General features: G+C 37.9%; 1 protein-coding gene across 2 annotated transcripts in view; it reads left to right on the forward strand.

The window, feature by feature from the left end:
• The first annotated feature begins 376 nt into the window (after positions 1–376).
• The window catches only part of MYBPC1 (myosin binding protein C1), a 73,068-nt gene continuing 59,159 nt past the window's right edge, over positions 377–14,285 (forward strand). The window contains exon 1 of one of the 2 annotated variants that reach the window (XM_052668770.1): positions 377–564. In XM_052668770.1, the coding sequence (XP_052524730.1) occupies positions 540–564 (25 nt within the window). In that variant the 5' untranslated portion in view covers positions 377–539. The remainder of the gene's footprint in view (positions 565–14,285) is intronic. The other variant, XM_052668768.1, reaches the window with a different exon arrangement.

Consider the following 14,285-nt stretch of genomic DNA (forward strand, 5'->3'; position numbering starts at 1 on the left):
CTCTCCAAGGAAGGATGTGAGGTTTGACTGAAAGCATTCTGCTCGTACTTATTTGTCCCTCTTATATTGTGGAAAATGGGATTAAAGTATTCAAGAAGTCCCTATAAGTTCTGCAGGCAGAATGGGTTCTTTAATAGCTTGGCAGTCACTTTTCAACCTCTGTCTGCGTGCATATGCATGTCTGCATGCTACAAAGAGGGACAGAGAGTGAGTACTGCAGCTGAATTTAGAAAGTTATAGATGTTCTCATCAGCCCCATGCAATGCAGCAGAGATTCCTTCCAAAAGCCAAGGGAGCAGAGGCTGTAGACAACAGATGTGAGAGGGGTTCCCATAACTGTCAATTTTCAAAGTGTTTGCATTGAAAAGAGAGGAGGTGCTATTTTGATTGATATTTCAGTTGCAGTATATAAAGCAGAGGAATTCTTCTCACCCTCTGCTTGTCATACTGATCTGCACACTCTCTCAGCTGGACTTGGGGCTACTACTTACTGCATCTGAAAGGCTGAAACTCCCTAGGAATAAAGAAACTTTATAACAATGCCGGAACCCACCAAGAAAGATGGTAAGCATAACAAATATTACCAGAACATTTCTTAATTATAGGAATTATGAGTACACACACAAGAGCAAAATGCTTTTTAGATCATCTTGAACATTTCAGCAACAAATGACATCTAATAGTGATAACTGTATAACCTCATTACATCAAGGCAGATCATCAATACTTTTAAACTGAGAATAGTTTCAGATGTAAGACAGAACTGCTTTGACTCCCACTACTTTAGACATTAGATAATGGCTGTGCAGAGATACTGAGAAAATACTTGGTTGAGCACATACTGTGCTGACTAGAATTTTTGAAGTGCAGTTACTGGTATCTAGACTCTGGAAAACAGGGTACATGCATTCATTATGCTTTAAAAAAGCAGCATGATATGTTTGATATGTTTTTCATTACCCTTGAAAATTAAGTTGCATAAGGAATTCAACAGAGAAGAAATGTTTATGAAAATTTTAAGTTTCTAATGAATGCAAGAGTGGAGAATGTAGTAAGTTCTTCTATGTAGATTGAACTAGAATTATGCATTTTACCACACTACAGAAATTATTATTTTATATTTCAGAAAGACATAAAAACAGTAATACTAGTCCCTTTACTAGTCAACTATTGAGTTGACAGCAAAAAAAACTCTTTACATAGTCTCCTAGCAAGATGCAACATCACGTGCATTGGAGGCTATACAAACATGTGTGAAACACTGAGAGACTATTAGTTCACAACTTCCTAAGAGCTAGCCACTTTTTTTTTTTAACTATTTTGGACATTTAAGTTAAATAAGACTCTTACACTTGCATTACTTCTATAGCCCTTCATTAAGTCTTCATTCTAGTTTAGTTGTGTTGGTAAGAAATTTTGATTATTGTTTAGCATTGGTGATATCCACAGCTTCTACAAAGTCATAAACGGGCAAACTGTACATGCATTAAAGTAGTGGCAAAGAAAGTATGCAGATAGATTTCCTAATGCATTCCCAAATGCAAAACTGAATTTAAGATTAAAGATGATACTGTGAAAAGAAATCATTAAGTAACATTTATTTCCCACCACTTTTGGAAGATACGATAGCCCGCGTATGTAGTGTGAATGAGTACTTCTGATCCTATTGATAGAACTTGCTTTATTTGAGATGCATTTAAAATATTTTCTATTTATGTGGAAGCTAAGAGCAGAGCAACTATCAGGAGCATTAGGCAGTTGAAGCACCCCATAGGGGTTGGGACATGTGAAAACTAAACTTTTTGCACAACTGAATCTTCAGCAAGTAGTGTTGACAGACTAAAGTGATCATTTTACTTACTGGTCCTCCTTAGTGCTCGAGGACAATGATGGATGAAGTATTCCTCTGAAAATAGCTACACCAAGTGCACGTATTAATACTAAAGCCTAATCCTCTGTATCAGACCTAGAGCCAAGCCCCTTCTAGAGTGTCTTATTTGTAATTCAAATGATTTACATGTGTATTAAGTGTCCCTTTTATTTGATCTGTTATTTGACTGGATATTACACAGTGTAACCAAAAGGCATTCTGTGACTGCCAACCAAAAAAAAAAAAAGAAAAAAAAAAAACTAAAATATTTCTGAACCTGTAAAAGATATGTTTTGGAGAAAAAGTGTTCAGAGGCTTATCTTTAAAAGACTGTTATTGTCTTTCAGACTAGATTGTTTTAAATATGTCTTTACAATACAGTTAATAGAAAAGCAATTATGGTGTTGCTGTGTTACAAAACAGGTTAGTGACTCTAAAAAACACATACACTTATACTGAAACAAATACCAGAACATAAACAGTATTGAAGCCTTACACATTAACTGCGTTTGAGTTTGTAGTAGGAATGAGCTCTGGAGAAGTGACTCGTACGGGCTGCACGGTGGTTCTTCTTCATTGCACCTAGCCTATTTGTAGCCAGTAGATCAGGGTGATATGCATATATATACGCATATATATATATCAGGGTGATATGCATATATATATATGCATATATATATGCATATCACCCTGATCTATATTATATATATATATATAATATTATATATATAAATATATAATATATATTTTATATATTATATATATATAAAATTGTGCTTAAGAGATTAGCTGCTTCCAAAAGATTTTTTGTAGATCAGGAACTCACCTGAGCTGGTGGCAGTGCATGTATTACGTACATTACCAGTGGCAAGACTATCTGTAGCGGTACTGGTGCGATTAATAGTACAGTACCAGGGCAGCTACCGGTAGTAGCTCTACAGTTAAATGTCTACTCCCAAGGTAACTTCCAGTGTGTGAAGTATTGAAGGCAATTAAGTAATGAAAATGAACCATGGACTGCATTCTGGCAGGGATCTGTGGATGCCCTCTCTGAGAAACCTGAGCTGACTGCAATGCAAAAAGTTTCTGCTCTACAGAAGCACCTAAGCAAGTGCTTTCCAAAAAGAAGCAATTTACACACATAGGACCTTTCAGTTAAAAAAAGCATACACAAGAAGAAGCAGCTGTGTGATCAGAAACTGGCTAACAGTTCAATGTTAAGAAAACCTCAGCTCTGCAATTTTTGTCACTGTAGTCTCTAAAGTAAATAGGAATTTCAAAGACAGTGCAGAAGCAAGATCTCAGGCTGATTTATTTCAGGTCGAATGCTCTGAGATATTTTAAGATCATTAGATTACTAAAGTGAGAAATTTCCTGGCTTGATAGGAGTGGAGCCTCACAAAATGCTCTTAACAAACAGGATCACCAAATTAAACTCACCACTCAGCTTAGAGAAGTTTATTGGAGCACTTCAGCCTAATGGAATTTGTCACTGTAGAAATAGACTTCCATAACTAATGATTTAAGGCCTCTATTGTACTCCTAAAGAGTCAAAGTCCTATATAGTCACATCAGCTGTAGCCTTCTCGAGGTACGTGGCCATGCTGTTGTGAGATAGCTTTATCTCGGTCTATTTAAAATTTCACAAGGTGAAGACTAGATCATGGGCACTCTGTTAGCTGATCCCAGTGGATGACTAGAATAAGACTGTGATGCCAAAGACCTTTATCAGTGCATTTAACTTTAATGGCCTTTCGTTCTTCTGGTAACTAATGAGTAACCCTCTCTCACCTAATTACTTCCTGTAATTTATTATAATCAGTCAGATGATCTTTCCTCTCTCTCCCTTTCCTTTTACCAATATTCATAATAAGGTCTGCCCATTAATTAGGTGTCCTCTTAAACTGTGACAGGCCATGGCATTTGGATATGCTTTTGTAGGCGTGCCAAGTCTCTCAAGAGCAATGGCTTCAGACTATTTGTGGGCATCATCCCACAGGGACAGGTGCAAGTCAGTCCCCAGTAGGCAGCTCTTTAAATTTGCCTTATTTATTCTCTCCAATCTAGGAAATAAGTCATGGCCATGAGTTAAGAGACCATTCCAAATTTTAAGCCAAAGCATTTATCAACTGTCTGCCAACTTCATTTTCTAAGGGTATGCAAGCTCTGCCCGGAGCAGTCACATATTGGCAAGGAATCAAAATAAAAAATCAGCGTGTTTATGTTATCCAGTGCTTTAGTAAAACTCTTTTAGATCTATAAACAACAGAGATTTTAAAATTCTGAAGATAAGCATGTGCAAATATTGTCTGTTTGAAGGACAGTCCCTGAAACATAAAGCAATTTGTGAAAGGAGGTAAACAGGCTTATCAGTAGAGACTGCTTTGAAGATGTGACAACACTACTCTCCCTGAAGAAACCCAGCTGAAACAGCTGTTACTTTGAAATATGACCAGTTTTGTTTCATTATATGTCTTTTATATAGTTATACTTGCATTATACTTATAATATTTAACTATTTAAAAACACAATCAGGTGCACCAACGTAACAGACCCCATAAGTTTTACCTAAGCTAGTCACATAAATCATGTAAGTATTCATGTAAAGCAACATTCCAGCAGGAAATCAATCTCAGTATTAAGGATGGAGAAAAATGAATTAAAGTGATATTTATTTTAATATTATATTTTCCAGACTAGATACGTTTTCAGAGGTGGACAAAAAGTTGAAAGGAAATTCAGCCTAAGTGTGTAAATTTGACTTCTGTCAAAATTAACACTGCTGATGGAAAGTTTTCCTGAAAATTCAGGAACCTTGCGTGTCAATATTGTATAACATTGCTTAGTGCTTTTCATGGAGGAGGCTGAACCTGTATAATCATTTTATTATGGCACCATACTGGGTAGTGCAGCTGCTGCTGTCTTTGCTGTGTAGATATGTGCTTCAGTAAGACACAAGGAAAGCACACAGACATTTATCTTCTGCCATTATCATTGCCCCTCTGCAGGGCTGACTGTAAAACGCGTTCCTATTACTTCTATCTACCTCAGAGCCCAATCACTCACAGCCAGGCCCATATGAATCATTTACAGGCACTGTGTTGAAGTCATAGGTGAATGAATTGTGATGGATGAGGGGAGGTGGAAACCCTAACCCCTTATCTTTTTTTCTCTAACAGTTCTTCAGAAAATTATCAGCTCTTGCTGATAAATTTAAAGCTATTACAATTGGAAAGCAAATGTATGCCTTACTGTTATAATTATCTTCATTGCGGTGGGCACTGCTCCCATGCTGAACACTGTAGAGCTGTGTCCTCCTGCATAGATCTTGTTGCATGTTGGGATCTGAGTTTTTCTTAGACTTCCCTTGCCCTCTCAGAGCTCATTTCCAAGTGTTGCTCCCACACTTCCTTCTGAGATACCAGAACGCCTCAGATTTGCTCTTTGACATCCCACCTCCACCATGCTAAAGTTTAAGGCTGCTCTACAGAAAATCTCAAATCTGATCTGTTTCAGTTTGGTTCATTTATCTTTTTTTTTTTTTTTTTTTTTTTTTTTCCCATGGTGTAAATTGTAGGAAAGTTTCTTATACAGTGCTCTAATTTTATTTTAATATTAGTGTAGGCAGATTGATCTGTTATTTTTACATGAGTTAAAAATCTCATCACCCTTTGAAAAAAACAATGCATCTGTGCATGGGAGATATACTTAACATGATCACATTAAAATCAAAACTCCTCTGAGTTTAGGAGGAAAGTTGGGAACTGTCTTTTCAGCAGAACAGAGGGTGCCTGTACTTGGCAGAACTGAAATTAGCAAATGCTGCCTTTGTGCCTCCCTATGCTGCACCTGTTGGGAAGATAAATAAAGGACTGTCCAGTTCTTTCCCCTCATGCCTCCTAAATATATCACTTTAAGAGAGCTTTGAAAAAAAAAAAAAATACAGTATGCTTCTGATCCTTAAAAAACTGGATGAGTTCCTTCATTTTATACTAAACAAGATGGGAGTTTCTACTGGGGAGACTTTGGTTATCAAAACAATAGTAGCTGCCACATGCATGAGTGGTCCTTGGGAATGATATGTCTTATAATAAAAAAGAATCTATTTCAGGAGGGGACATCCAGGGGGTTTCTTAAACTGAAAGTACAAAACATGTTAAAAAAGAAAATACTTATGGATTTTTTTCTAAGGATAAGGCCAAATACCAGATGCCCCACTCAGGAGAATGCAGAAACTCCACTGAACTGGAGATCCTAATGTAATAATTACTTTAGAATGAGGGCAGAAAATTTGTTCTCATTCAGACAATAATATGTGGCTTTGCACTGAATGCAAACACCAGTAAAAAGAAGAAGACAAAAGAACAGAAACATCATTAACTTTAGCTGTAAGCACGGTTTTCTCAGTCTCACTACAAATGTCTTTTTCTCTGGACCATGTAGAACAATGTAGCTGTTACAGCTATGCAGCTGCAGTCATCAGTTTCTCATCCCATCCATCCCTCTCACCTCATTCTCAGTCACTACAGATGTGCCATTCCTGAAGACTCCAGAAAATAGAATCTTTCTCTTTTTCACATTTGAAGCCATTTTTCTGTTGTTCACCAGGGGTTTTGATGTACTCTGGAGGATTTTATTAGTTTGCTTTGGATAGTTGATGGCATTTTAGGAGTTAGGAAGAGAAAACTGATTTGACATGAGTGTCCAAGACAGTCCATTGAAAATTTTTATATGCTTTCAGTCATACAAAGGTCCTGATGATCTTTACACTGCAATGGCTGAAGTCCAAGTTAGGAAACAGATACACAAATGGAAGCAAATGAGCTTCTGTCCTCTCTCTTGCCGAACTCGGTGGAACCCAAAATAGTTTCAGCTAACCAGCCAGCAGTTGCCTAAACATAGATGCCTACTGCCATATGAAATAACCACTTGGGGCTGGTAGGTAAGACTGAGGACCTGAGACTGCAGATCCGCAACATCCTGCAGTGACAGCTAGGAACCAAAAGGATATGCTGCAGAATCTGAATGTCAAGGAACAGTAAAGCTGAAGAGTTACTCTCTGTAATTTTCCCAATTAACATTTACAAAGTTTCAGTAATGGGCAGTTTTACGAGGAGTGTTCAACTCCAGCATTATTTGCATGCATAACTTAGTTGTACTGTCACTGTATACAAATATTTGGGATCAGATTCCTTGGGGTAGAGGAGGATGCACACTTCTGTAGCCTGCTGGGTGCACTGATCAACAGGGTAATTGGTTAAAAAAAAGGTGCTACTACTGCCATTTTGTGACTTGAGAGATCTAGTTGCTTTTATTTTTTCTGTTTCTGATATGAAAGATTCAGTGCATTTTGGTTCATGGCAAAGATGAATGTTTAAATCAACTCAAATTTACTTATTCTTTTTTATATTGGTGATGAAAAAAACCAGTAAATTGCATTCCTATTCAAATAAATATTAATTGATATAATTCCCCTAACTTTTAGCTCAGATTCTAAAAGAAATTTAGATTTTTAAATGAATGAGTGGTTACATCATGGACATTTCAAGCCATGAGGTGCAAGCCCTTTATATGTTAAATAATAAAGCACTTACGATAATTCTGCACTGTGCTCTGCAAAACACATGCAGAGTTGGGAATCTTCATTAATTCCTATTTCCCCCTAATTTATCATGTATTATTTTTGTTTTTGAAGCACACTGAACTAGCAAGTGCATCAGCAAGATGCAGGCTCTTACAGAAAGGGCGAATTAAAGCCAGCGTTTGGTTCTGTGCTTGACAAAAAATATATATGACTTCGGAAGATATTCCAGCAACAGTTTTGATGACAGTTCCAGTCAAACTTCACATTCTCCTGAGAGATTGTAGGATCAGAAAGAAAGAAACTGTGGATTCAAGAAGTATGAAGATTGACAGATTTCTGTTCAGAGACCTGAAAAAGGACAGCACTCACAAAACAATTTCTCTCTGGATGTTCTCCCCATTATCTATATCTGCATTGCTAATGGCATCTCCACAGAGCAGTCAGTGGGATTCAGGGTCTCTGCCAGAGGAGAGTCATTGACACTGTCTTATCTGTGCTGTCTGTACCATTGAAGGAGTAACACATCTGAGAAACTTCCCCAGGCTTAGTCTTGGAGGAAGTTTTATGTTCCAGAAGACCCTGAGGAGCAGGACAATTTGTGAGCACGTTAGTGAATGTGGCTGTCATGCAGTACAGAAAGTGGCAGTATCAGGGTTTGGGAGCGCAGCTGGGTGATTCAATTTATACTGAGAGGCCCCCTATATCCTGCCTCCATACTCCCCAGAGTGTAATGATACGACAGCATGAAGAGAATCCTCTTGTGTCTTGCAGCAGTGGGACATGTTCAGGAGAGTCACTGGTCTCCTTTCATCAGAGATTCCAAACCATTTCTTACATAATTTGCTATACCCTGGCCCTACGTCTAATTGAAAGTAGAATGTGATCTACTTCTTAGGACAGTTGCCCTTGTATGTGGTGGCTACAGCAAGTTATTTTGATCGGGTGATTATTTCAAAAAGCTCTGTTCTAATTTAATTCTCCACAAGATCAAATGGTGGTTTTAGTGAGTTTCTGAAAGCGTTCAATCACACCATGATGCCTCCTGAGAGGCATCTGTATTAAAATACACACTCATAATGTCTTACAGGCTCAGAATACCTTCCTAATTTTGGTCATAAATGCCAGTAGGTGGTAACACGGAGACACAGATGAGGAAAGATTCTCTTTTAATACAGATTTATAACTCTTAGGTCTGTGTGCATTGTCATAAATTGCAGAGGCATTTGCTCCAGTTATTGTTATAGAACCAACTTGAATGCAACATTCTTGAGGCTGAGAAAATTAAATCACAAAGTAGATCAAATTGGTTTTTTTTCTTCATCAGGATCCATGTTTTGCTCAGCCATAATGCAAATCCAGTCTGAAAGCCTGTTCCAAATTTTGTGTTCTCTCAAAACCCTGAAGCAGTGACGAAACTGAATTAAACACAGTTGCAGCTAAATCTGAAGGAGACCAAAGATGAAAAACTTACTGGTTCAGATAGTGGGATAGATTTTATTCCTTAGACACCACTCCAGTGTGGCAATGGACTAGAAAGACCAACAAGACACAGTTGCTGAATAGCTGTCATCTATGGTGATGTGGAGAATGTCTTTAGCTAGAGATATCTAGGAACAGTCGCACAAGAAGTGCCATGCAGATGGAGTAATTCACCAACTAATAGCCTCTGGGCCTCGTGCTGCGATATTCACAGTTGCAGATATTCATACACACAACACAGCACACTTGGCATCATCTGTTTTTATAAGAGCATAGTATCTAGGCCAAAAACCTTATTTTAGACCCAAAGAGGAGCTGTTATACCAAGGGAGGCTGTGACTGCCACTCCTCCACAGATGCAGACTTTGGTGAAGGCACAGAGGGTCAGATGCCTGATGACATTTTTTCCACGGCATTCCCTCCAGCCTTACTAATCTTTCATCTAAGCTTTCCTTAGCCCTATTTTTAAAGGGGAAATCTGACCTCTGTCCTCTGCCCCTTTTTCTTTGCCCTTGTTTTTTGTTTCCATGTTTTGCAATGAAGGTTTTCCTCTTACGCAGAATATTTTTTCAGCTGGAGAGAAAGTATATTCAGTGAGCTGTGACTCTTATTCACAACAGCGTCTCAAAGGCATTCTGCTATGATGCACTGTAAAGAGCTTTTTCTTATATATAACACTTAACTGATTTACTGATGCAATCCTTCACAGTTGGTCTGCAAACATCATGCTGTGTTGCTTTCCCTAAAGACAAAGTTAAATGATTTTTTGAAGTGAAGGCTTATAATTCTCACAGTTATCAGATGCTTTACTTTCAATATTTTAGAATGAAATTAAGAAGTAAAAAATGTAATTGTATTAAAATACAAGGATGTATGCAATTTACTGAGCCTAACAACCACATAGGGGCATAAATGACTGTCATATATACAACTATTGGTTTGTGATTCACCAAAGTGCCATATGTCTTTGATACATTAGATGTCCTAAATGTTTATGTACAGAAAATGTCCTTTTTCTCCCCATATGCAAAATGCTCCTGAATGTTTTTCAATATAACAATTCCAAACATGTGATCCACAATAAATATTCATAATCAAACATGCTTACAAAAAAAAAAAAAAAAAAAAGAACTAAGGCCAAGACATGTCAATCCCATTAAGTAATTACATTTCTGAATTTTAGGGCAACATTTCATTCTTTCAGTGGCTGGGATCTTTCCTGAATTACCAGTTAAGCTTTCTGAAAAGTTGTTCTCCAGAATTAACTACAAATTATTTTTGGGTGGCAAATGCCCCTAAATTTCTCTTCAGCAAATAAGGAATTGTTTGGATAGTCACAGCCAGAAGATAGTGACCAATGGCTCTATGTCCAGGTGGAGCTTGGTGATAAGTGGCATTCCTCATGGGTCCATTTTGCATTTGGAGATCTTTAAAATCTTTGTCAATTACCTAGAGAGTGGAATCAAGTACACCCCCAGCAAGTTGACAGATGACACTAAACAGAGTAGTGCAGTTGGTACGAGACAAGGAAGCGATATCATCCAAGGGGGCCTGGTTAAGCTTGAAAAGTGGAGCCATGTGAATCTCACGAGGTTCACAAGGCCAAGTGCAGCTGATCATGGCAATCCCAGATATGCGTACAGACTGGGAGAAAAACTCACTGTGGAGAAGAACCTGGGAGTCCTGGTGGATGAAATGCTGGACATGAGCCAGCACTGTGCTCTTGCAGGTCGAAAGGTCAATTGCATTCTGGGCTGCATCAAAAAAGGCCTGGCAGCAGGGTCCGCCTTTGTCAAGTCCCATGGAAGCACAGAATCACCAAGATTGGAAAAGGCCTCTAAGATCATCCAATCCAGCCATCTAGCTATCACCAATATTTCCACATCTGGCAAATACTGTAAGAAAGTACTGTGTCCAGGCCTGGGACCCCCAGCACAAGAAGGTTGTGGAGCTGTTGAAGTGGGTCCAGAGGAGGGCCATTAGGATGCTCAGAGAGCTGGAGAACATCTTCTATGCAGATAGGCTGTGGGAGTTGGGCTTGTTCAGTTTGGAAAAAAGAAGGCTCTGGGGAGACCTAATTGTGGCCTTTTCAGTACTTAAAAACAGCTTATAAACAGTAGAGAGACCAACTTTTTATGTGTGATAATGACAGTACCAGCAGGAACAGTTTTAAACTAAAAGAGGAAAGATTTAGGTTGGACATTAGGAGGACATTTTTCTCTCAAGGAGTAGTCGAGGCACTGGCACAGGCTGCCCAGAAAAACTGTGAATGCCCCATCACTGGAGGCCAGGTTTGATGGGATTCTAGGCAGACTGAGCTGCTCGATGGCTTTAAGGTCTGTTCCAACCTAAACCATTTTATGATTCTACATTTCGTAGCCCGTATGTTATCCTTAGTAAACTAAGAAAGCAGATGCCATTACCCTACTTCTCAAGTGAAGAAAAATAAATAAATTCAACTGAAATGCTGCAAGTGTTGGTCATGATTTTTTTCCCCGCAAGCCTGATGACTGAAAATTAGCATTGTTAGCATCAGGTAGACATAAGTAATGGATTGTTAATGATGCTATTTGAAATGATCTCTAATCACCTACATTCCTGACAGGCCTGTGTCGTGGTTTCTTGTTGCAATACTATTCTATAAGAATTCGTCTCATAAGAGGAGGCTCAGTACTAAAGTACACATTTGAGGGGACTTCTCTTCCATGAAGGAAGTCTTGAAATCTTCTCTTTCTTGAAAAAAATTACAGAGTATCAGATCATCTGCCACCCACTGTCAGGTAATCCTGAAGCAAATTCTTTTATTTGTTAGTTGATCACGCTGGTGACAGTGCTTAGACGCATTTATAATACTTACTGCTTTGACAAAGAGCAGATAACAACTGAGAAATTGACCTCTGGGAAAATCTCAATATTTACATGTTTGTTTTTGTTCTGAACTTCAAAGAAAAGTTGATATTTCAAAAACTATGGGATGGGAATACCTACAGATTTCCATTTTTAATTGTTGAAATATTTTATTCAAAAATTTGATTAAAATAAAACCCATCAACACATCTCAAAAGTTTCACTTTAATTTGCAAAAAATATGTCATGTGAATTCATATTATGGCAGATTTATGCTGATGCTCTCATTTCCCCTAAGAGTGAAGAGAAATGGCTTCCCACCGATGGGCACATACTTGCATGACTCTCAGGACCAACCTGGGACAAGTGCACTGGAGATGTGGTCCTTTGTGGAACTCACTCCAGTTATGCAGACCATTGGATCTATGACACAGCTCCCGTAAAAATATAGTGTGAGTTATTTTCTTGATTTTGAGTGAAATATTTCAGGATGGCTCAGCAAAACAAGATATTGTGATTTGGGTCAAGCAAGAGTGATTTTTCTAATCAGAATGTTTCCTGACCTGGTTGGGAAATTATCTGAATGATCTGTAGGAAAGTTCTCATGGTTATGTACTCAGTATGACTGCCCTTTCAATTTTATTGCTGACTTTTATTCTATAGATAGACATACAACTGTCATAGAAAATATATTGTTAAATGTGAGTAATAAATTAGTGCAGTTCCCAAGCAGCAGATCTTTGTTTTCTGAAGCTTGTAATCCAATAACCTTTAGTCCCCTTTATCATGTTTTTCAGCTTTCAAAAAGGAATTCAGCATTCCTCTCTGCCCTGCTATCTCTGGTATCACATTGTGGTGCCTTTTGCTTCCATTTTTCCCTAGGGAATCTTCTGAACTAAGTGAAAGTATTTGCTTTCACAGAAAAATCATTTACAAACTATTGCAATGAAAGAAAAAAAAATTGAGAAAAAAGTATACTTTTGCCATACTTTTTCACACATTTTTCTGATGAGTGACTTGACATCTTTCAGTAAATACGAAACAAATATCAATTAAATGTGGGCTATTTAAAGCAGAATTTCACTTGGCTGTGCTTTGTTTCTTATTAGTACCTGCAGCCAGAAACAAATTATTCTATGCGCAACCTGGTACATAAAAAAATTGTAGCAATACTGAGTAGGCCTAAAGATATCATAATTGTGCTGTATTCGTGCATCTTGTTCTGTATAAAATTGTCTCCTGAATTTCACAGATAACAAAATCTGCCTTTCCACGCATTTGTGTCTTTTATCACAGTAAATGCTAAAACACGGATCACTGAATTTTGATCTCTGAGCCAGATTATTAATTTTTAACCTTAAGATGGGAATCATACCTGCTCTGCCTCTTCTCTGCTCCCTGGGAAACAGCCACACCTGGGATGGGATTCAGATCAGTGTTGCGAATGTTGCTGGCCAGCAGCGCCACTTATGGGTCGCTAGCGAACACAATGGAGACCATCAGGTTTAGGAGCGTGCATGATCAGCTTACAGACCTTAAGACCTTTTAAACATACATTATAAAAAAGTCAGAGTGCATATTCATAGCTGAACTACAGTATCTTGGGAGCAATAGCAAAAATTTCAGTTTTGGAAGTTAAAAATAGGCCTTTTTTAATGAAGGAATTAATTAGAAAGTCAAAAAATGCAGCTAACTGTGGCCCTCAAGCTGTAGCCAGTCTGTGAGACACAAGCATAAATACTGTTTTTTCTTTTAGATGTGTAAGTGCTCAGCAGCCATCTTTTATGGTTTCATTTTTGGAATAAAGAGTAAGAGAAGAAAAATACAGTGGAAATAGCAAGGAAACACAAATGAAATTTATTTCCCACATGTTGGTGCTTTGTGGATTAAGTAGGATAAAAATGAACCTGAGAAAGCATGATAACTTGATAACTGAATTACAGCACCTATTTTAACTTTATTTTTTCTATTTTAAATGTTGTCAACTCTTGGCAGCTTTCTAGTTCCCCATTACAGTATGTACACAATGTCAAGCTTGCCAAGGAGGTCTTGCACCACCTGATGAGGGTGCTAACTGCTGATGGCTTCCTCTTTCTTACCAGATGTGATATATGTTCAGGATTATTTCTTATGTATAAGTGATGTAGCCCTTTATTGGACAGCCTACTTGCACAAACTTAGGAGAACACAGTTATGAAAACACAGAGTTTATTAAGGAAATGATATTTGTTGAAGCTCATGGTTACAATGCTCTTCACTTGTTAATGAAAGTAAAGTTCTAAATGAAAGCAAAGTTCTCATAAGAAATGAGGAAGTTGTGGACACTCACATGTTTGACTTGACTTACTAACATCATCATAGGAGAATGGGACCTGCAAGGAACACAAACATTACCCAAATGACATCTGTTTCTTTGCACCACCATACTCACAGTAACAATGAAGACAGAATCTCTTGCTTTGGTTTCTACTCCACAGAATTCACTGTTGCTGGGCTTTTCTAACT

The sequence above is a fragment of the Tympanuchus pallidicinctus genome, unplaced genomic scaffold, assembly GCF_026119805.1.
Source record: "Tympanuchus pallidicinctus isolate F22 unplaced genomic scaffold, pur_lepc_1.0 scaffold8, whole genome shotgun sequence".
NCBI lineage: Eukaryota > Metazoa > Chordata > Aves > Galliformes > Phasianidae > Tympanuchus > Tympanuchus pallidicinctus.